The sequence below is a fragment of the Falco naumanni genome, chromosome 1 (genome assembly GCF_017639655.2).
Source record: "Falco naumanni isolate bFalNau1 chromosome 1, bFalNau1.pat, whole genome shotgun sequence".
NCBI classification, from domain to species: Eukaryota; Metazoa; Chordata; class Aves; order Falconiformes; family Falconidae; genus Falco; species Falco naumanni.
In genome coordinates, this window is record NC_054054.1 from 112,185,714 (window position 1) to 112,207,443 (window position 21,730).

The window sequence follows — 21,730 nt, forward strand, 5'->3', positions numbered from 1 at the left end:
AAGTTTAGACAGTGTCCTGCAGCCAAGCACAGATGGCAAGACTGGCTTTCCAGCCTACAAAATGCCCCAAAAGCATTTAACAGAAAACTTACCTTTCCAACTGCATCTTCTTCTCAGCTATTAAAGCCTGAAGTTGCTGTTCCTGAGCTTCTCTTTGCTTTGCTATAGACTTCAGCAAATTCCGTGCACCAATGGCCTGTCGAAAGAGGACGGTCCCTGATGTATTTGTATTGAGATTTAAAAAAAAAAAAATAACCCCTGTCATCACTACTAGCAGGTTGATTTTGAAGTGTTTCAGCCATGCTAACAATAAAGGAGGATGACACCTTCGCACTGAATGGTTGGTGAAGAGGCTAACAGCCCCTGTAGAGGTTAGGCAGATTAAGACGTTTGAAACTTCCTTCAAACCCAAAAAATGAAAGTCACTGATTCCTTTGGAAATACAAACTGATCACTGGTGACTGGTCCTACAGATAGACAAGCTCTGGTTATAATTTCTGCTGGTAGGAGGAGTGATTAAAAAATACATGTTCTACTTATGTGCAAATACATAGACAGGCAGGGACAGTAGGACTGTTAAATGCAGGAGTAATGGGGCACTCTGAGGGTGCCAGTAAGTCTTCTGGATGTTAATACCAATTAAAAAGGCCCATGCTTTCATACTGCAGACAGACAGATGTTAAGTATCATGGAAATGCCTGTACGACACTGACAGAAAGACTGCTTACGCGGTAAAAGGAGGAAGGGAGCAATCTGGTTTTCATGCAGAGTACAGGGCAGGGTACAGGACAAGTCAGTAATTAATTGCATAGTACCTTCATCTTCTCACTTTCAGCAGCTTTTGCCAGTTGATCGACAAGTTCAATTAAGCTACCCACTATTTTTTGAAATTCGACTATTTCTGCAAAGGAAAAAAATTGTCAAGTAATACTCAAAACACACCTAAAGAAGACTAATCCTTCTACTACATGCCACCGCTTTTAGATGTGTCTTTATATGTGGGCTTTACTGCAGACAAGTAACATTTTAAGATTGTCCTTGCTGTCAGGTAGGCTATAAAAGGGGGAAGATGAGAGAAAAGCCCTGCGTGCCTGTGAGCCGCCACGGCCCTCTGTGCTCCAGTCTGCTTCCCTAACCGTTCTCCGAGCGGTGCCCGGCCAGCCGAGGGGCGCCTGGCCCACTGCCGCCAAGGCCGTGTCTCCCCGGGGCAGGCCGCCGCCCGGGCCGGCACTTACTGTCCAGGAAGGCCCTGCACTCCTCGCGGAGCTGCGCCGTCTGCTGAGCCACCTCGGGGTCCAGGACCCGCAGCTTGTTCAGCTCGTCGAAGTGGAGGCCCGCCGCGCCCAGCGCCGCCTGCGCCATCTCCCGGGGCCGGCCCGGGCCGCTCCGGGGGCCGCGGCCTCCGAGGACCCCGCTGCCTGACGGCACCCGGGCGGCCCTCCGCCGCTGCCACGGTGACAGGCGCGCCCGCCGCGGGGCAGGCTGGGAGCCGTAGTTCCGGAGCCGCCGCGGGGCGCTCTGGGAGCCGCGGTCCCGGCGGCGGGAGCGCTTCCGGGTTGTCGGTCGGCGACGGGGCGCGGAGGAAATGAGCTCAGCCGGGGCCGCGGCGGTGGGGCAGTGGGGCGGCCGCGGGCGGGTGAGCGCCGGGGCCGCCGCGGCTCTCCCAGGGCGGCGAGCGGTGGCCGCGGGCGGGGCCGGGCCGGGCGCCCGGCAGCAGCCGGCCCGCCGCGGGGTCAGTTCTCCGTTTGCTTTTCCAGGTGCCGGACCGGGCCCCGGAGGGAAGGGGGAGCTGGGGCAGGCGGAGTCCTCTCCCCGGACGGGCCGCCGTTCCCCGGTGCGCACAGCTTCGCCGCGTGCCGGGCCCCGCGCTTGGCGAGGCCGGAGGCTGCCTCCGCCGCGGCGGGGCCGGGGGGCGGCGGGGCCGGGGGGGCGGCGGGGCCGGCCCGCCGGGGATTCCCGGGAGCCGCCAAGGCTGATGTCCTTTTTATGGAAGTTCTCAGCAGGGAGCGTTTCCTGGCGGCGCCCGAGCTGCGGTGTCACCGCTCCAGCTCTCCTCCTCGCAGGGCAGGAAGGAAGGGACGCAGAAAGTTTTCCCTTGTGTTAATGGGATAATTAAAGGATGCATCACTGTTTACAGCAAAAGCCTCCTCGCCTACTAGTTAACGAATGCGTTCGAGTAGTAGTTGGTGCTCGCTCCCACTTGGGCTGGCTGTGTAAGGAGTCCTGCTCGTGTTTGGCTTCATCCTGCTCGGTCAGAGCGTGAGTAAGTGCCTGAAGTGCCAGACGTGCCTGGACACTTGGCTAGTGAACACAGATCACTGTTGGATCTGTTTGTGTCTGGATTTCTCTTTCATTGCAGGATCAGTCTTTGGAAGGAATGCTTTTGTTCTAAAAAAGGGTTTGCTCAGGGTTTAAAGCAAGGAAGGACATGGCTGACAAGCATGTAGACCAAAGTCATGGCTCTGATTTTACCAAAAGGCTTAAGTATGGGCCAGCTGAGGTGTAGTTTCTTCTGGTCTTGAGTTAGTTACTCGTAACAGGGTGTAGTGAACACCTACGACTAGTTGGAAGGAGCTGTGTTACTTGCAATGCCTGGACAATTTTGGATTGATTTCTCTATAACCCTCAGCTGCTTTGAGTAATCTAACTTCTTATCTGACACCAGGACCTTAATACACAATATTTGGTTCATACCGCTGTTACTTTCATGGCCAATTCCATTTGTAGTGTGCCGTTGCATCGGACTTAGATTTGTACGTTGTTTGTATCATTTGCTTAATTAGAACAACTGAGTTAGGAATTGCAGAATAACATTATATATTTACGTGTTTTAACTTCAGTAGTTATTCAGATCTCACGCAATTTTAAGATGTTATCTGTAGCTGCCAAGTAATTTGCTGTACAGACGGATGACTGTGGGTTTCTTCTCTGTTGAAAGCTGAGGTGGGGTGAGAAGAGGAATGTAGGAAGAATAGCAATATAATTAGCAGGTTGTTATGTTTATTTATAAAAGGTTATTCATGTGCCATAGGCACAGAACAGAAGGGAGGAGATTATCTGTAGTCTGAAAGAGTTTTAAAAATATAACAACAACAAAAAAAGACAACAGCAAAATGCTTTTGAGAATGATAATTAGTAGAAGATAGGTAAGAAGCTTGTATCTGTACTTTTCTGGTTGAAGAACTTCAGATCTGGCCCACTTCATTTGTTTGTTTGTATTTGAGCTTACTGTCAATGAAAAGATAAGCATAGTGCGACTGGCGAGAGAAAGAAGCCGTGAATGTCTAGCTGGCTTTTTAATTGAGACAAATATTCCAAAGACTGGCTGTTCTTGGCAGGAGGGTGTGGCATGTTAGATGTTTTGTTTTTGTTTTTTTTTTAATTAAAACTATATTGACTGCTCGGCATTGCAGGGTGGAGGAAGAAGAGTTTTGAATGAAAGGAGTTGCCAGGAAATAACAATGTTATGGTCCAGCACTTCTGTGTTGAGGCATTTGAAGAGACGTTTGCAAATGTCTCCAGTTAAAAAACAAAACATCAGCAACAAACCCCACGCATCCAGATCCGCACCCCAGCAGAAGAAAGGGCAGAAAGCTCTTCCCCTCTGTTTCAGCTCTGCACAAAAAGAGCTGTGTTCTTTTGGGAAGCTGAAAAGGAGCCGAATTCCAGCTAGCATTTAAACTTGGCCTGCGGTACTGTATGGCGTTTGTAGTGTTGGCTGAGGACAAAATAACAGGAAGTCCAGGAAAGTTTAGCGTGCCACATTAACACAGCTATAACTCGACTGCATTATACTGCTGTGTAAGTTGTCTGAAAAACAGCTAAATCCTGTTTTGTCAGAAAGTGTGTAGATGTTTCCTTGGGAATCTACTTCAATGTGGGCTTCGTGGTTTTGTTGTAAATGGGAATTCCCAGTTTCTGTATTGATCTTACATGTTTCTGATTCAAGGGCCCAGTGGTTATGATCGCTTCTGCCTTGCCATCCTCATCTGGTGACTTGTGACTCTTCACCAATCACGGCGGAATCCGTCAAGCCCACACTCTGCAGGGTTGTCATCTACCTACAGAAGGAGATGTCGGGCGACACGTGTCTAACCTCTGCCCTTTGTCCAGCTGCAGGGCCCAAGCCCAAAGCTTGCAGCTTCAAAGGGGGCAGCCTCGGTAACAAGTATGTGCGCCTAAACGTTGGGGGCTCTTTGTATTACACTACAGTACAAGTACTGACCAGGCACGACACAATGCTTAAGGCCATGTTCAGCGGCAGGATGGAAGTGCTCACTGACAAGGAAGGTAAGGGAAGGTCTTTTGTTGAGATTTTTGTAAAATGATTGGGGTTTGGTGGTAGTTTTTTAAAAACCTTAAGGCTGCACTCAGCTAAGGATGTAGGGAGAGATATATTCCAAAAATAACCTGGAACATTAGGTAGCAGACTCCCATTGGTGCCAGCAGTCCTCTGTGCTTTATAAAAAATGTGTTCTTTGGTTGCTAAAATTATCCAGTGGAAGGACTGGTTCTCTTTCCTGCGATTACAGCTGGTATGCAGATTGTTGATGTTGTTATGAAGACTGAACAGACAGTATGTGGGTTGTCATTTATGTCATGTCATGTAGTGGTATCGTTTGAAATGCGCATATTGGGAGGGGGCATTCAGTTTTCATCTTTAAAACTCAGAATAGCATTGCTTGCTCTGTTGAAAATTCTTTTTTTTCCTCCTTCTGGCAGCATGTTCCACTTGTGGCTTACAAAGCTGTGACAGTATTTAGCTATCGGTCAAGTAGTATGTCACCTCCTGCTAGACAGTGAGTATTGGCATTATAAAAATGCCTAATATATTATAGAGAGTAGAAAAAATAAGATGACCAGTATCAGCAGTGGCTGTGAGTGGTTTTGTTTTCCTTTGTCTAGTAGTCCAGGGCAAAATGGGACCTTAGGAACAGGGGCTGTGCCATTGTGGAAAAAAGGCCGAGAGGGGCTGGCAAGTATTTAAGCTCTTGGTGTTTCTGAACAATCACAAGCGACAGCTCTTCTGCATGCCCAGATTACATCAGTTTAAACCTGATGTACAACAGTGCGTTACTTAACTGCAACAAATCCTTGTGGCTTTTGCACAGCTTTTAAACCAAGTTCCCCTTGAGCAGGCCGCATCTTGTTGAGCGTTACATACAGCTTGATCCATGTAGTCCAGCAGTTTTGTCTAAGAGCCTCAGCCTGAATGGAAAACAAAGTTCATGTTCCAACAGCTACAGAGTCTGGCAGAGGTCAGACATCCTGTTTCCTAGTGAACGTGACGTCAGGGATATTTTAAAATTGCAAGAACTGTCCGTCTGCTACTGCTTCCTGTGCTGCATCCCCTCTCCGCTCCCTCCTGATCTGTTTCTGTCCTGTTCTTTGCTCCGTTTGGAAACTAGAACAGCTTTTCTCCCATACTGGGTTTTCTGGACTAGTCAACCTTTTAGCATCTTTGGAACGTATCTCTCTAAGATGTGGCTGGAAAACTGCCAGATCCTTCTCCTTAGGCCACAGAACTTATCCCAAATATACTTGCTGCAGACATTTGTGAATCCTGTTTTCTAGTCCCTCCTTGGCTTTCTCAGTGGTAAGTTTCTAATTGCCCAGCCATTACACTGTAGCAGCAGTTACATTTATCCATGTGCAAATACAGTACACCTCCTTTTGCTCGGAATGTGACAAGCCTCTGAATAAAAGAAGCAACTGATCCTAACAGTAAGCACACTTTTTTTTTTTAAAGGTTTGAATGGCTTCAACAGTCAGTTAAATAGATGTAAATTCTTAGACTTTCTGTATCAGTTAAAAAGGTCCATTCTTTTAATCAGAACCTAATACTGAAAAGATGAACTACATATAATCATTTTGGTCAGGCAGCCCACTGACTGTGACCGATTGATCCAATGCAGTCAAGTTCCTCCAGCAATTTTAGCGTCTTGCAGTAGGAAGCCAAGTATTTTTAGCTTTTTTGAGGCTTTTCTTTTGAGCTGTTGGAAAGTAGCGAGAACATACGGGGAGGTACCAAAGGATTGGTTCCGCCGTGAGTTTCTGTTCTGTAACCAACTTCAGTTTGCTCAAAGCCAGTAAAGACTTCCACTGAATGAAATGGGAAGAGTATCGTGCAGTTTCAGGAAATGCTGGGCTTATTTAACCTCTCCAAGGAGCATTTTCTTGCCCCCTGGTGCTGACACGATTGAAATGATGTGATGGCTATTTTTCAGGCTGGATCCTTATAGACCGTTGTGGGAAGCACTTTGGAACAATTTTAAACTATCTCCGAGATGACACAATTGCACTTCCAAAACACAGACAGGAGATCAAAGAGTTGATGGCAGAAGCCAAATATTATCTCATTCAGGGGTTAGTGGACATGTGCCAAGCAGCCCTGCAGGTAAGAAATAGAAGTAGTCTGAAAAGTTTTCACAGATGTTTTGCTTAGAAAATTTACTTAAGGCAACTTGAGAGAGTGTTTCATGGCCTTAGAGGTGGCATCAAGTCCTTAGATGTACAAGACAGCCTGGAAAGAAAATGAGACAGCAGTCAAGTAGTTGCAAGAGCTTATCCAGTATGTTTATCAAAGCCATACTTATCCTTGCATTGTATGCACACCTGAGATGCTGCAGTGCTTTGAATAAGAGACAGAATTTAGTCTATGATCTCCCTGGCCATGTTTTCAGACCCATGTGCTATCATGGCACAGCCTTCCAGGCCATGGGTGTTTGTGCTCTGAAGGCACTTAGTGTAGTTAGTGAGGTGGTTACATTATTGAGGGAGCTATTTCTTTGTAAGAAGAGAAGGATTGTCCCTTGGTTAGATTATATGAATGTAGAATGTCCAAGACATAGGTTCAAGTTCCTGTCATTTTGGAGATGTCTGGTATGATGAAGGGTCCATCATTTCCCTTTGTTCTTCCATTAACTTGTCCAGCTGCCCTCTCGGAATGGGGATAGTAGCGCTCTTCTACTTCACAGGTATGCCAGGAGGATGAATAAAGCAGAAACTCTGTTCACAATTTGTGGTTTAAACAGGGGGACTGGTTCTTTTCTGTTTCCTTTTTTAAAAAAATTATGTAGGAAATAGATATGAGTTCCTCTTGTGTGAAATGAAATAAAAGCCAGAAATTTAAAGGAAGCTGATTGAATAAACATGATTATTTTGAGCGTATGTTTTAAAAGACATTACAGCATTTGTCTAAATTTCCCCTAAGTTACGTCACTTCTAATTAGATAATATTTATAGGCAGAATGGGTCTGATCTTTGAAAGCCTGGCAACTTTTTTGCTAAGTTTGAATCTTGGTGGAGAAAAAGACCCATGGGATAAGCACTGAGTACTTTAAGGACTTTATCAGTTTTGCAAATATGTAAGCCTAGAGTAGCTTTATTCACTTAACAAGTCCCTCTGCATTCAGCTAATTGAAAGCAGCTTGTTCTGCCAACTTTTTAATAAGGTTAGGCCAGGTGCAATATATATAACTTATTATTAGACTTAAGATTGTGAAGTGCATGTTTCTTGCAGGACAAAACATAGTACTTAACAAATGCCTTGCATACTAGGTTCAACATACTTCTTGTATCCACTGAAAGAAACGCAAAGCCACACTGATGATTTCTCCTTCTGGTTAGGAATTTAAAGCCTGCCTTCTAAAACCAAAATGTTCTAAGGCTCTCCTATTAGCTATTGAGCTTTCCTTAATTTACTACATGAGGAGTCTGAAGTCACAGACTGTACTAGACGCTCTTGATTGTTGCTTTTGTATCACAAGGGGCTGAAGTCCGTTTTGGTGACATGCTGTTCTTGCCAAATGTTCTGTTCATAGTGGCTGATATTGTTATATACTGCAGCGTTTTGAGTTGATTAAAACTAGTGCAAACTCTTACTATCCTTTCCTTCGGAAAAGGATAGAATAATAAACCCACTTAAACCAAATATGACTTGAGCACAGAGTCCCTGCTATAACTAAGGACATTCACCTGCATCCCAATATTTCAATTACCAACTGCCTTCTGGGGATAAGAAATCCCTCCGCTGTATTTCTGGGTTGCAGATCAAGGTAACACTGTGTGGTTACTATAGCAACACAGACTCTTACCTTGGCATCACAGGATTTGGGAACATGGCTGGAGGGGTTGGAGAAGACAGCAGCAGCAGATGTTGGCTTTAGTCTTTATCTCTTGAGTTTATTTTCTCTCCCTCTTTTTTCTTTAAAACAGGACAAGAAAGACTTGTATGAGCCTGTCTGTAGCATCCCTATTATCACATCTCCAAAAGAAGAAGAGAGACTGATAGAATCATCAATGAAAGTAACTCCTTTTCCACAACTATCCAGTGAGAAACTGAATATTTGCTAAATGTATTTGAACACAGAACTTACCTTTTCTCTTTTTTTTTTTTTCTTCCTTTCTCTCCCAATAGCCTGTTGTTAAGCTGCTTTATAACAGAAGCAACAACAAATACTCCTATACCAGGTATGTCAGGTTTTTTTCCCCACTGTAATGGGAAAGTTTCCTTTTGGCTATGGGAGTGGAGGAAGATATGGTATGACCTAACGGGATTTTTTTTGCTTACAGCAGTGCTCATCTATGGATGAGTGCAGTTATTTTTGCCTGATGTGAATCTAAATGCAAGGAGAACACAACAAACTGTATCTGTTGAAGTCTAGTGTACAATTCAGTTGAGTGAGAAAGATGAATGGAAACAAGGGCTAAGAGATAAGAATGACGAGGCTATTAATATTGGCTGGAACTAGATGTAACTTAGGTAATGCAGGACAAACTCGTAACCAGAGCGTTACCTTGTCAATCAATGCAAAGCTAATGCAGCCACGATCCTGACCTTATCAGCTTAGCTTTACTTTTCAGTCTGCACATACCTCTGACAGCACTCTTTGACCAACAGACATTCTTGATGTTCCAGTGCCTCTAAATGAATTGATTATTTGGTTACAAAGGAAAGTATCTGTTTTGCTCAGGAACAACTCAGATAGGGCCAGGTCAAGAATTTACTGGCTTTCCTCCTATATAAAGGAACATTACATATTTTGTTTTATGCTGTAACTGTCGTGATCCCTTTGTTACAATGCTATCAGTATGGCTTTGGATTTTCCCAAACAAGCCATTGAAGTGATGGGAGTCATCCTTTATGCTATGGAGAACCCTCATTTTTGGCCTTTTCAGCCTGAGATGCAATCGTGGAAGCTTTTTTCTCCAGACAAACTGATTGTCTCTGTTACAGAGATTGATTCTAACAATCATGATATTTCAGGTAGTCAGGAAATGTTACCTGCGGGAGTACTGAAGAGCAGCCCATTTTTCAGGAGACCGCATTCTGTATCTGCCAGTCGAATTGGACTCCTCCCTGTGTTACCCTTTAGCTTACAGCAGTGATGCTAATGCAGGCACAGAATAGCATGTCAGCATGGGTCTGCAAATGTAAACGTACTAGTAATGAGAGCAACAGAATCCTAGATACCAGGAGGGTGCTGGTATCTCAGCTAGCTGTAGGGTTCTAATTATTCCTTGCACATGAATCTGCATGCTTTGATGGTGTTTAAATGAGGCGTCTTTATTTAAAAGTCCACACTGGCTACTAGCAAGCAAAGAATTCTTTCCTTCTGTTCTTCCCAATCAGCAGTATAAAAAGAGCTTTCTCAGTTACATCATCAGTGTGGTCTACTAACATCAATGGATGAAGACTTCCACGTTCTTTTCCCGGCGCTGCTACTTGATAGGGACTGGGACTTGTAACTGGCTGAATGAATCCCAGATTGCTTTATCAAATGATTCTTGTGAACTGAAGGTTTTGTCTGACTGTTCATCATTCTTTTTTGATTTAGATCTGAACAGAAATGCTTCTCAGACTAAGTATTTTATGTAAAGCGCAGTTGGCTGTTCTTACTAGCAGTGTCTCGATTCACAAGGATTTCATAACCACCTGGGACCACTTGCAAAAGGTTACTGCATACAAGAGTATGATGTCATCTCTCTAGGTAGATTTTTGGCAGTAAGGTGTGAACCTTGAGCTTCTGGGTCCAAAGAGGAATTTTACTGTTAAAGCTAGCAAAGGTAGCTTTGTTGTCTGGGCAGTAATATGTTCACTGATTTCCACACATCTGCACAGTATTGCCCAGCCACCTACAAAAAGAGACAAAGGGGCACAGAGATACGTATTTTTGATACAGCTGTCTTCGATGTCAGAGGAGTAAAGCTTTTAGGTTTGGTTGGGTTTTTTTGTTTTTGTTTACTTAATCAAATTGGAAATTGATTGGCTATGTTGTTATTATTTAAGTAAAATATTTTAAATTCTAAGAATAGCTTTCTGGTAGCCTTACTTGATTTTAAAGCTATAATACAACGTGTATTGGTTGTTTTACAACATCTAGAACTTGTTTTGAAAAGTAATTAAGAGCCTACATTGTGTTGGCTGTCAATAAAATAGTTTCCTAAATAAGTTATTCACCCTGGACATCTGTATATGGTATCACTAGCATTATGTGCAGAACACCTTGCTTTTCAGCTGGCCTTCCAATGTGTTGACTCTGGACTCTTGCTGTCAGTAGGCTAAAGAGAACTGCAGTTAACATGGGACTTAATTGTATTGAGCGTCAGTCAAGATAGTTGTAGTTGATGTAATAATTTGGGAAATTGTGCTGTCGTTATTAATTATAAAACTTGGCCTTTAAAGGCTGGTGTGTTTGCTCATGGGGATTAGAGCATCTCATTTGTATCTGAAATTGGCTATTACCCTGTCTTTTCTTAGCAGCACGTGGCAATGATTCACTACTTATTTGTATTCTGCAGTTAGATCAGTGCTTAGAACTGTGGTGGAATAGGCATATAAATTCTGTAGAGATGGCCAGCTGAAAAAACGTATTCCTTCTTTTGTTGCTGTGTTTCAGTAATTCAGATGACAACTTGCTGAAGAACATAGAACTGTTTGACAAGCTCTCTCTTCGATTCAATGGCAGAGTTCTTTTCATTAAGGATGTTATAGGGGATGAAATCTGCTGCTGGTCTTTCTATGGACAGGGTCGGAAACTTGCTGAAGTCTGTTGTACCTCTATAGTGTATGCTACAGAGAAGAAGCAAACCAAGGTAATGGAGTTTTACCCACCTTTCTTTTAGGGTTTAAAAAAAAAAATCAGTTGATGATACATTGCAGAAGGATACAGATTTTTGTATCACTTAAGCCAAATTGCTAGGGCCAAGCAATATTGCTTACAGGAAAAGATTTGATACCAGCTCTCCTGAATATTGGCTGGAATTGATGGTCAGTGACATCAGAATTACTAGTATGGCTTGCTGCTTAGGGGTCTGCAGGTTGAGCTGTGTTTTGTTAGGAGATGCTGCATACTAGATAGAATTCAGAGAAGGCTAAATATGGTAGCAGTTCTGAAGAAGAAAAGACTTCTTCTGTCTTTTCTGAAATTCTGAATTTCTGAAAGCATGTGCATTTAAAAACCAGTCTCCTAAAGCTGATGGACTTTCTGTCCCTAAAGCATGTAAATGCCTTCAAATTCTCTAATTAAATGAAGATCTAATTCTGCTCCTAATTATACCTACATAAGTTTACTTCATTGCAGTTACTTTGTGCTGTGTTTCATTTGCACTGATGTAATCATTGCGTGTAATTGGACTACATGGTTGTGCCTGGGAGTAGAAATTTCTCCAGTGTTGGAAAATACGTGCCAAAAAAAGAGAAGACAGAAACTGATCTGTCCCAACCTGAATAACTGAAATAGATGGGATGAAATTAATGAAATGAAAACTTGAGCACAAACACTGTTTAGAAACATGGTATTTTTATTATCAGCACGCTTTTATGTGCAAAACTATAGAATATCTGTTTGAAAAGTTCAGCAGGAATGCAGATTCCCAATAATCAACTAATTTAATATCCCCACATTTCCAGCAATTCTTCTCATAGTCTTCCCGCCTCTGATTTTGCAAAGGTTACCTAAAGAATTGCTTTAAGCACGGTACATCCTGAAGAGATGAGTTACATGCATCAAAATGTGATAATGAATAGTATGAGAAATCTACAGAATTTCCTGAACTTCAGGAGTTAACTTCTGTCTTGCAGTGGTGCAAGTAAGGTGACCAGGGTCCAACATTAGCACTTAAGAATCAGAAATAATGTATTCCATTCTAGGACAATCTGAACGAAGAGGTGAGGTAGGTGATCTGGTGGTGGGAGTAATCCTCTGCTCTAGGAGTTAGACTGCTTTGCTCAGCTTTATAATTTACAATTGTTTTACTCTCTTTGTCTTTTATGGTTCAAGTATCTTTTTACTTAGGGGTATGTGTTCCGGTCACGTTATCCTGTATAGATCAGGAAAGGACATGTTCTGTTTTTTGTAGGTTGAATTCCCTGAAGCACGAATTTATGAGGAAACACTAAATGTCTTACTATATGAAACACCACGGGTTCCTGATAACTCTCTGCTGGAAGCAACAAGCAGGAGCCGAAGCCAGGCATCTCACAGTGAGGATGATGAGGGTTTTGAACTTCGTGACCGAGTGCGACGAATCCATGTGAAGAGATACAGCACCTATGATGACCGTCAGCTTGGCCACTAGCATACCAGTTGAGGAGAAAGGGTTTGGTGTTCAAGGCTTGTATCGATATTCTTTGAGGGAGATCAGGAAGGAGGGGAGGGATCATTTGGACTTTGTGGATTGATCTTCATTTGGCTGCTTGGCTCCCTAGAGAAGCAAATGGGCATTTGTGCGCACAAAGCAACACTAAAGGCCAAGGGCTTTGAGAACTAAGACATTAATTTTGCACCATGTGCTTTAAATACAGACTGGGCCCCCTTTTCATGCCACATGAGGAATGGAATTCAGGACACGGACTCTGACAGTTTGTGGTTGCTCTTTCATATCTAATGACTTGCCAGTTTTCTTAATTCCTGTGAGAAGAACTTTTCCTGAATGAGGTGGCATGATTTGAAAATCTTTTTCCAGATACCTGCCCTTTAAGGGTTCTGTATAATGGAACTTTCCAGATTTTAAATCAAGATACTGCAGAGGGGGCGGAGAGAACTTGAACATGACTACTCTTAGCAAACACTACATCTGATAACCCCCAGAAGAAATGTTTTAGCTATCCAGTAGGCAGATGCACTGCACATGTGATTTCTTCCACCTCTTCTCCCCCAGTACACATACAAATTCTGTGTTCCAAGAGTCTTTAAAACTCATTAATTCTAAGGCAAGCTCTTCCAAAGAGGTAAGAGTCAAGTCATCAAAAAACCTCTCCTTGTGAAAAATAACGAAAACTTTGAGAATTTAAATATACATGTAATGACTTGTCTTGGGAGATGGAGAAATGGGTATGGTGAAGGAAGCAACTTCTTCAAGTAAGAAAACTCCAGGACTAGATTGTGGCAGGGTCACCACTGTTTTGGCTTTTGATAGTGTAATCCTGTTTATATAAACAATGGCAATCTGGTGAATTAGTTTTACATTAGTTTCCTCCTGTGGCCCAAAAGTGCTACTTGACATTAAATTTCTCAAGCAGCGGGGAAAAAATTGCAGTGACTGGGGAAGTACAGACTAAACATTTTACAAGGCTAGAACATACTGAAGGGTAAATTCAAGTTTTGTGCTCTAAATCCTTTCTAGAGCACAGCAGTTGGAGAGGAAGGAATAGTCATAAAAACCTTGTTCTAGCATGAAACTTCGAGAGGCTTTGGACACAGGAGAGAGGTAGCTTATGCTGAATTTTAAACTGAAATAATCACTTTTATGCTAAGTGCTTCCCTGGGTGCTAGTTGTAAAAGGCCTTTCAGAAGGTTGGAGTCAAGGCTGCTCTGCAAATTTGGGAATAGTTTCAAGTTTAGTATGAAGAGCTGTTACTGTACTTTTAAATGTTTGCTTGTATGTTTCAGCTGTAGGTTGCAGATTCAAATTTTACCACAGTCATAAACAGTTATTACTTGATGGCTGTTCACTGGCAGCTATGGCTATGTGACCATGGTGCAGCATACCCCTTAACTGCTTCTATGTTCTCATACTGTATATGAACATGGAAGCTTCAGATCCCCTGATGGTCAGTCTTTAACTGCTCTGACCAGTGCCAAACCTACCTTTAAGTTTTAAAGCAAATTACTGCAAAAGCCTGACAAGAAAATAATCCCAAATCAATACAGTGAAGTCATAAGTAGAATTAAGATGTTAGGTGGTTGGTAGTAATAGAAGCACGAGAGGGAACAAAAAAATTATTTCCACTCATTTAGGCTTTTCAAAAGGAAATTGTTGAGGCTTGGTAAGAGAACACTAATGGCTGCAAATGTTCAGATTTTATTGCCTAGCCAGGCCTCTACATGTGGCAGGCGTTCACTTAATTCTCACATTCAGGAAGTAGTATTGCCACAGTAATGCACCTGCCTTTTTGTGAAAGGCCTCTAAAACCCTAACCACCTCTTTTCTTCTTATATTGTGTTCTGTAAATTGTTTTCCAGCTGGTTTTTCTATTGTGCCAGTCAACATACAGCTGCTGAGATTAGTTTTGACAAAGATTTTTGTGGTGGGTTTTTTTCTTTAATTCTGCTAGTGTGATACAGATATTTTTTTTCTTTTCCCCTCCACTCATACAGTGGGTGCATTGAAACTACCAGCAGAGCCTGTAGTGATAGGGACTTTGTGCTGTACTTTATGGCTTCAATTTATTCTCTTGTACTTTTTTTTCATCTTGTAACAAATAAGACTGCTAATTTGTGTGTGGCACTTCTTTTTCTTAGAAAATGAATTATTTTTTTCTTGTTACTATCCTAGTTAATGTTAACAGATGAAGGAAGTGATGCTGGCAGCCTTGCAAAACTGTGTTTAAAAGAAGTTGCAAGAAGAAAACTGTCACCTCTGCATTTCTTTTCTCTGGGGAGTACAGGTATAGGAAAGAGTGTGTGAGAGTAAATATCAGATCCGTCTGCTAGTTCAGAGGCTTTCATTCCGTGGTTGGATTCTGTACTCCCAGGATTCATTAATGAAATAGATTCAAATTGTGAATTAGTACGCTGTAAGAAGCAGAGAAAAGCTTGTGTTTTGGTTTATTTGGCTTTCTTTTCCCTGTCTCCCATAGCCTACAAGCAGTATTAATTTCTGATTTGAACTTGGGTTAAATTAATCTTGGAAAAAAACTATTTTGAGAACCATCTGGGTTGTGAGAATCTTTTAAAAAGTGCAAAATAACTTCTCGGTATTTGTGGATTAGTAAGAACTGTAAGCAGTTATGAATGTTTTTCAAATATATACAGATACCCTTCTCATTTCACCTCCTTCTCTCATCCCCATTCATTCTCCCTTCCCTACCCCCAGCTAGTACCGATCACAAAACATCTCCTTGTAGATTAAGATATGACTAGAACTGGAATGACGTTAAACAGTGCTTGGCCACTGGGACTGAACGCTGTTGGCATGTAAGCTTTATGCAGAGTAAAAATCTAACTGCATAAACACTACTTCTGTCTAGTCAGAAGACATTTCAAAATCGTGGTCATGGTGTTCTTTGTCGTGGTAAGATTTTCAGGATGTGACTGAGGGATCCCAGTTCAATACCTGTGGTTGGGTTTGACTAGCAGTTCTGTAGTTCCCTCCACTGGTGGGCAGATGGGAATGAAGAACATAACACACCTACACAGAGGATTTCTTTCTGGGAAGTATGCTATTTGGACACGCTCAAGGCTAAAATGATTGTAGTATTAGCTATCCCCTCCCTATAAGGCTGCTATACTTGGGTTTCTGATAAAGTCTGGAATACCCAGAGTTATTTCTTGCTTGAGGGCTTACATAATTGGATAATTGACATGAAATTTCAGGAAGTCTAAATGTAGATGTGGATGCAGCCATCACACAGTTCATGAGTTAACGCTTTAAAGAGAAAATGCAGTGTTCTATCGGAGTCCTGCTTATCTGGAACTGCTCCAATACAGGATGTTAATTGAATGTCCTTTCCACCAAAATCAAGGCATGTTGATGTATAGTCTCTGTACTACCAGGTTCTGATAATTTCAAATATAATAGTTTTGATGTAACATGTGCTTTGTATTCTCATCTTAATCCTACTTAATGAAAGGCTATAAATTGTTTTGACAAGAACATTCTAGAACATATTTGTACAACGTAGTATAATGAAGAAAAAGCAGCACTGAAAAAGTATAATGCAGTTTTGAAATGCAGCATCCTCTTTGTAGTAAGCCGCTCACTTCTAGAGAGCGTGAAGAGCTGTGCTTCCTAAGAATCTTCTCTGCTGGCTTTAAATATCACAAATTACAATCCCTATTAAGAGAATATAGATTTCTAATTACATGCATTTGTCTGCAAGTTAAGAGGCTTGTAATGGCTTCCTACGTAGACCATCACCAACAGATGTGTTTACTGATGTGCCCATGAATTTGTAGTAGCCTTTAGGAGGGAGAAATGCCTTTTTGCCTCATTTGTAATGTACGAATTCTAACTACATCATCTAGCATTCATTAGCTGCTGGAGCTGTTTTTGAAACCTTACTGTCCTCTTTGCTCCAAAATTCAAGTGAACTTCTGTGCATTCAATTATATTAGCAGACTGAGAGAATGAATGGAAGATGTTAACTGACATCTGTACTCAAGTACTGTAATAAAGGGTTGCATGTTTCCATAATGGGGTCCTAACATACTGCAAAACAGCCCCAGTCTTTCTACAGAGGAGGAGACTCAGTGCCTTGAGTGAATGTCTTATGTCAAACAGCTTTTCAGTATCAGTGTTAATTAGGCAATAATGTCAAAAGAGAATGCTCTGCAGGGCAGCAGCCTCCAACAGCTTGATAAATGCCAAGACAAAACTAAATGTTTAACCTTCACCTTGACATTTAGTTTTTGGAACAGGAGACATTTATCCTATCATAATGTTCCAGTCTGCTGACTTTTTCTCTCTTGCGCTTCTTGGTCAAAATATAAAATATCTGACCAAGACTGGGAGGGCATTGGAGGTGCTCATATAATGGTGTTACTGAAAAGCTGCATTCTGCTTGGAGCAGGCAATGCTTATTGTAGGCTTGATTAGATCTTTTATTCTGTCGAGGTTTTTTAATTTTCAGACAGAATTCACTCTAGGAAATACTGATGAAGCATACCTTAACTGAATGTGTCTGGCCCAGCAGTCCCCATCTTACGCAATTAGATTTTTATCCTCTGACAATCGTTGGCACTAAATCTTCACAGCCAAATTTCACACCATCCATTCTGTTAGGAGAACTGGGGTTTTGTTAAGAGATGAGTGGGCATGAGTCCTGTTTCCAGCTTTGCCACTAACTCGGTGACGTACAGCAAGTCAGCTTATCTGTATGCACATAATTTTTCCTAATCTGTAATAAAATGGTGGTAAGACCCTCCCCTACCTCAGAGGGAAGTTGAGCTTAATTTGTTTAGCAATAGTAAAGGATTTTGGATTTCTATAATATTTTATATCCAGAGGATAGCAAATATGTTTGCTGATCTTGTTTAAACTGACGTTCTGTGATCAAGCTGTTTTCTTAGAGCATCAGGCTTTGTTTTATTTTTATGTCTAACTTTTAAGGGTCAGCCTTATGGATAAAATAGTTAATGCAGTAACCATATTAGCTATTGATTAAAGTTTTTTCTCTTTTATCAGTGCATTAAATGGAAATGGAACACTAATTTTTAATAAAGTGTTATATTTTGTCTTCTGTGACTTTTCTCCAGCATCATAACTTCTTATTCATCATGGTGGTCTCTGTGCACTTTTGCTCTGCATTGTAGTTGTAATACTCATTCAGTATTTAGGATTCCTGAACCATAGAAATGCTTTATCAGCAAATGGCTTTTGTATTATGTGGAGCTGTTGCTATCTTTCACCCATGCCCTGCAAGTGCAGACTGTTTGTGGGAGGTGTCAGTGTACTTGCAGGTGCTCTGCAGACAACTGGTTTGGATTTTTCTCTGGGATTTTTCTTTAATTGTAGAACAATTAATTGATTGCGATGGTTTTTCATGTTAACGGAAATAACTTCATTTCCTATGAATAAGAATCACATAATTTTGGTCTCTTATGAAGTCTGCACACAATTTCTGTTGCCAGAAAGATAACACTACTTGTGTTTTGAAAATCTTTAACCCTTCTTGACTGACAGAGCAGCCAACTAGATCCAGAGATTTAGTCTGTGTTCTGTAGTAGGTGTGCTTCTGAGGTAGCCAGCATAATCTGTCCTATGTAGTTTTCTCTTTGCCACTGTTACCTCACTTCCTGAGTTAAGCCATAATTTTTTGTTGTTGTGAATGACAGCTGCAAAAACTATTCCACAAAGCGGCTGAGTGTCTCTTCAAAGAAGCTGGGTAATCCTGTTTGGAAAAGGTGAGAAATGTCTCTTAGATAACTGGTTTCTGGTGTGTACTGGCTGTTCTTTCCCACTATGGTAGTGTTGAGAATTGGTTTACCTGTTAAGGTAGGTGCTCCTACCTAACTTTATGTTGTATGAGAGCTTGTAGAAACAGCCTGCTCTTATTCATCGTGGTAGGTCTTTTGGTTCTTTGGACTGGGTGGTACAATTCAGTCTCTACTATCTGCTGCCTATTTAAAAAATGGAACCACTTTTCTTCGGTTTTGCTTTTCTGCCCGTACGTAGGTGTTCCTGTGGCATCTTTTCCTTTGCAGCCACAACTAATGCAGGATTTTCAGCAGTAGCTGGAGGACTTGCTGGGAGCAAGCTCTGGTTTATTAAGTATCCTGAATACCTCTGCTGAAGGAATGATCTTGCCTTCAACCTTATTTGCTATGGAAGAATGAGCTTGACCCTGAGCACCCCTCGTGATTTTGGGAAGTGTCCTTTTGCCAAGATCGGACAGTGAATCAAATAAGCCAAGTATGCTGTTCACGCCTTTAGTGTGAAATACGGAAATAAACACTAGAAAAAGCAGATTTAACGTTTGTCACTAACCTGATGCTTTCAGCCCCCTTTCCCTCTCTAAAGGCCGGTGCGCCGCTGCTGCGCTCCCGGGGAAATACAGATCGTCTGGGCTGCCCGGGCGCCTCTCGGGATGAGGCTCCTTCACGACTGGGGTGGGCAGGGGCTGGTGCCGTACGAAGTCGGGGCTCCGGGGCCCGCGGCTGCCGGGGCCACCCCAGCGCCGCGCGTTACCTCAGGCGCGGTGGCGGGCTCCGGGCGGTTGCCATGGCGCCCTGCGCAGCCGGGGCGGTGGCGGCAGGTGCGGGCTCGCCCCGCCCCGCCGCCTGACGTCAGCGGCAGCCGCGGAAGATGGCGGAGGAGCTGCGCGGTTCGCTGCAGCCTGGCCGCGCTCGGCCGGGCAGCGCGGAGTCTTCGCCCCGCGGGCGCTCCCGCAGCGGTGTGGGCGGGCGGCTCTGAGCGTGGGGCGCGGCGGGCGGCCCTGCTCCCCGCTCCGCCATGAGCTGCTCGGCGGACGCCGTGAAGGAGAAGCTGCTGTGGAACGTGAAGAAGGAGGTAAGGGGGGAGGAGGGCGAGCGGCCTCCCGGGGGGCCCGGCCGCGGCTGTGAGGCGCGCCCGGAGGTCCCCTCAGGGGACGCAGCGTGCCTACTGGGGGGCGACCCTTCCGCGTGGTTTACGTGTTTAATCTCTCTTGCAGTAGGGATGGTAGTTAAGAGAGTTCTCCTGGAGCAAGTAGGATAAAGCTTTATCAAGGTGAATTAAATCCTGGTTTCCCAGGGGGAGCGGAGGGATTGTTCGGCTACGACCGTTCAGCCCTCTCCGTGCTGTTGCGGGGGGGTATGCGACCTCCCCGTGACTGAAATAAATAAATAAATAAATAAAGGCTGTGCTTCAGCCGGGCAGTTGGGGCTGGCGGTGCAGGGCTGCCTCAGATCCGTGTCGCTGGTTTTGCTGGGGATTCTGAGTGAGGCTGGGAGAAGGGATGCGCCCCTGGGCTTGTGCCCTGCAGCCCCGGGCAGCTGCGTTGTCCTGTGCCTCAGGAGAGGGGGGGAACGGCCTCGGGCTGTGCCAGGGGAGGCTCAGCCTGGGTGTCTGGAAAAATGTCTCCACCGCCAGGGTGGTCGAGCGCTGGGACGGGCTGCCCGGGGAGCTGCTGGGGTCACCATGCGGGAGGCGTTTGGAAAACACGCGGATGCGGCGCTTGGGGACATGGGTTAGTGATGGGCTCGGCAGCGCTGGGGCAACGGCTGGGCTCGGTGGGCTCAAAGGTCTTTTCCAACCTAAACGATTCTGTAGTTCTGCCTGCTGAGGCAAGAGTCTGTAACAAGACTGTCCAGATTCCTTTTCCCTGGGGTTTTATGTCCCTTATTACACCTTTCTTAGTAACTTTTCCTTAGCTGGGAGTTTTAGAGGAGAAAGGGGAAAATGGGTGGTAGGAAAGTTAGTCCTAAGATACCTTTGAGTGAGCTGAGCAGGCTCCCAAATGGAGAGTCCTGGCAGAAGCGTCTGCTCCCATGGTGTTAACAACTGGCCTTTGGGAAGTGTGCTGAGAAAGTGGGAAGGAGGGCTGGGTCAGTTGGCATGGTTGTTCCTAGAAATGGTTGTGTGATGTTTCTGTGCCAGGGCACCCTGAGATCCAGTCATGGATAAACTACTGAACAGCCTTGTCCATGCCCAAATGGGGATGATGGCATTTGATCATGCTTGTGTTTGGACTGGTAGTGCTTCGGTCTTGTTAAAGAATGATGCTTCTCACCTGGTAGGATGTGCTCGGCAGGTCAGAGCTCCTACTGTGCTTTGCGTTTGGGTGGAGTGGCCCTGACTGCAGAGCAAGGCCTCTGTTGAGACCACTCCAAGTGTGTGTGGACTGGGGTCCCTGCCAGGGTGCTGTGGGAGGAGGTGTGTGATGGTGTAAGCATGCCTTGGTCTAAGAGCACCTTTGTGAACATGTTCTGGGTGGAGCTGTCAGCTTGGTGAGCAGCCACTTCTCCCCTGTACGGCTAAGCACCATAGTTTGCATTTTTGTGGCGCTGACCATGTAACAGCCATGTGTAACTGCCTGTTCTTACACAGGAGCTAAGTGAAGGTGTAATGCTTATCCATCACAGCAATAAAAAGTATTTTTAAAAGGCTAACTAGCCTCCTGCTCCTTCCCCTCCCCCAGTTCATAGCTGGGGAAATTACAAGTAGCCAGAGAGGAGGATTCGTTAAAGCTCAAATGAAAAAACTTGCTACGGCCAAGGTTCCTGAGCCTGAATCTGGTGTCCTGATACTTGTTAGTGTTGACACCACAAAATGATAGACGTTTCAGTCAGCGTAATTGACTGGAAGCGGTAGAGTAGGGGTAGACATGTAAAGAACAATCTATACGTAAAATTGTAGGGCTATGTCCTAGAATGACCCAGCCAGCAGCTGGCTGCAGAGCACCGAGCAGGTGTTACCTGTTGTTTGCTCACACACTAAATGCTGCAGCTTAACGCAGCCGTGAACCTGCCACTTCATTTAGAAATTTTAGCTTAAACTAGGACCATTGAGCAAAGAGGTTTGTAAGGTTTGATTTAGAAGTGTGTGCACTTGCTCTTCTGGGTTAATGTTTAAATATATAAATAAATTTGCGAAATGTTTTTCAACTCTGAATATTGCAATCTTGTGCTAATGTACAAAATTGAAAGTGTAATGGGTTTTCATGATCCAAGCCAGCTCGAGCCAAGGGGAGCAAGTGGTATATAATTAAAAAATCTGAGGCTAATTTGTTTTTAAAAGTCTCTAAAATGTTTTTAATAGGACTCTAGCTTTTAAATTACTTGAATAATGCTTGAAAGTGTTACTT

At 43.7% G+C, this 21,730-nt stretch overlaps 3 protein-coding genes across 14 annotated transcripts in view; 2 read left to right on the forward strand and 1 right to left on the reverse strand.

The window, feature by feature from the left end:
* Window positions 1-1,473, reverse strand: part of IFT20 (intraflagellar transport 20) — a 2,279-nt gene extending 806 nt beyond the window's left edge. The window contains exons 1-3 of the mRNA XM_040578660.1: window positions 1,236-1,473; window positions 816-901; window positions 93-196 (exon numbers count right to left, since the gene is read on the reverse strand). Of these exons, the coding sequence (XP_040434594.1) occupies window positions 93-196; window positions 816-901; window positions 1,236-1,362 (317 nt within the window). The 5' untranslated portion in view covers window positions 1,363-1,473. The remainder of the gene's footprint in view (window positions 1-92; window positions 197-815; window positions 902-1,235) is intronic.
* Window positions 1,474-1,559: 86 nt separating this feature from the next.
* On the forward strand, window positions 1,560-17,691 carry TNFAIP1 (TNF alpha induced protein 1). Of its 7 annotated transcripts, none has more exons than XM_040578609.1 (7): window positions 1,560-1,636; window positions 3,950-4,290; window positions 6,228-6,397; window positions 8,218-8,307; window positions 8,420-8,472; window positions 10,902-11,097; window positions 12,364-17,691. In XM_040578609.1, the coding sequence occupies exons 2-7, from the start codon at window positions 4,074-4,076 to the stop codon at window positions 12,580-12,582; spliced, it is 945 nt and encodes a 314-aa protein (XP_040434543.1). In that variant the 5' UTR covers window positions 1,560-1,636; window positions 3,950-4,073; the 3' UTR covers window positions 12,583-17,691. The 7 variants fall into 7 exon arrangements, with proteins under 7 accessions (XP_040434543.1, XP_040434551.1, XP_040434572.1 ...); XM_040578617.1 differs by lacking the exon at window positions 1,560-1,636 and adding an exon at window positions 1,648-1,757; XM_040578638.1 differs by lacking the exon at window positions 1,560-1,636 and adding an exon at window positions 1,693-1,732.
* Window positions 17,692-19,245: 1,554 nt separating this feature from the next.
* The window catches only part of SGSM2 (small G protein signaling modulator 2), a 61,680-nt gene continuing 59,195 nt past the window's right edge, over window positions 19,246-21,730 (forward strand). For all 6 annotated transcript variants that reach the window (XM_040578672.1, XM_040578698.1, XM_040578693.1 and 3 more), the window contains exon 1: window positions 19,246-19,455. In XM_040578672.1, coding sequence (XP_040434606.1) covers window positions 19,399-19,455 — 57 coding nt within the window. In that variant the 5' untranslated portion in view covers window positions 19,246-19,398. The remainder of the gene's footprint in view (window positions 19,456-21,730) is intronic.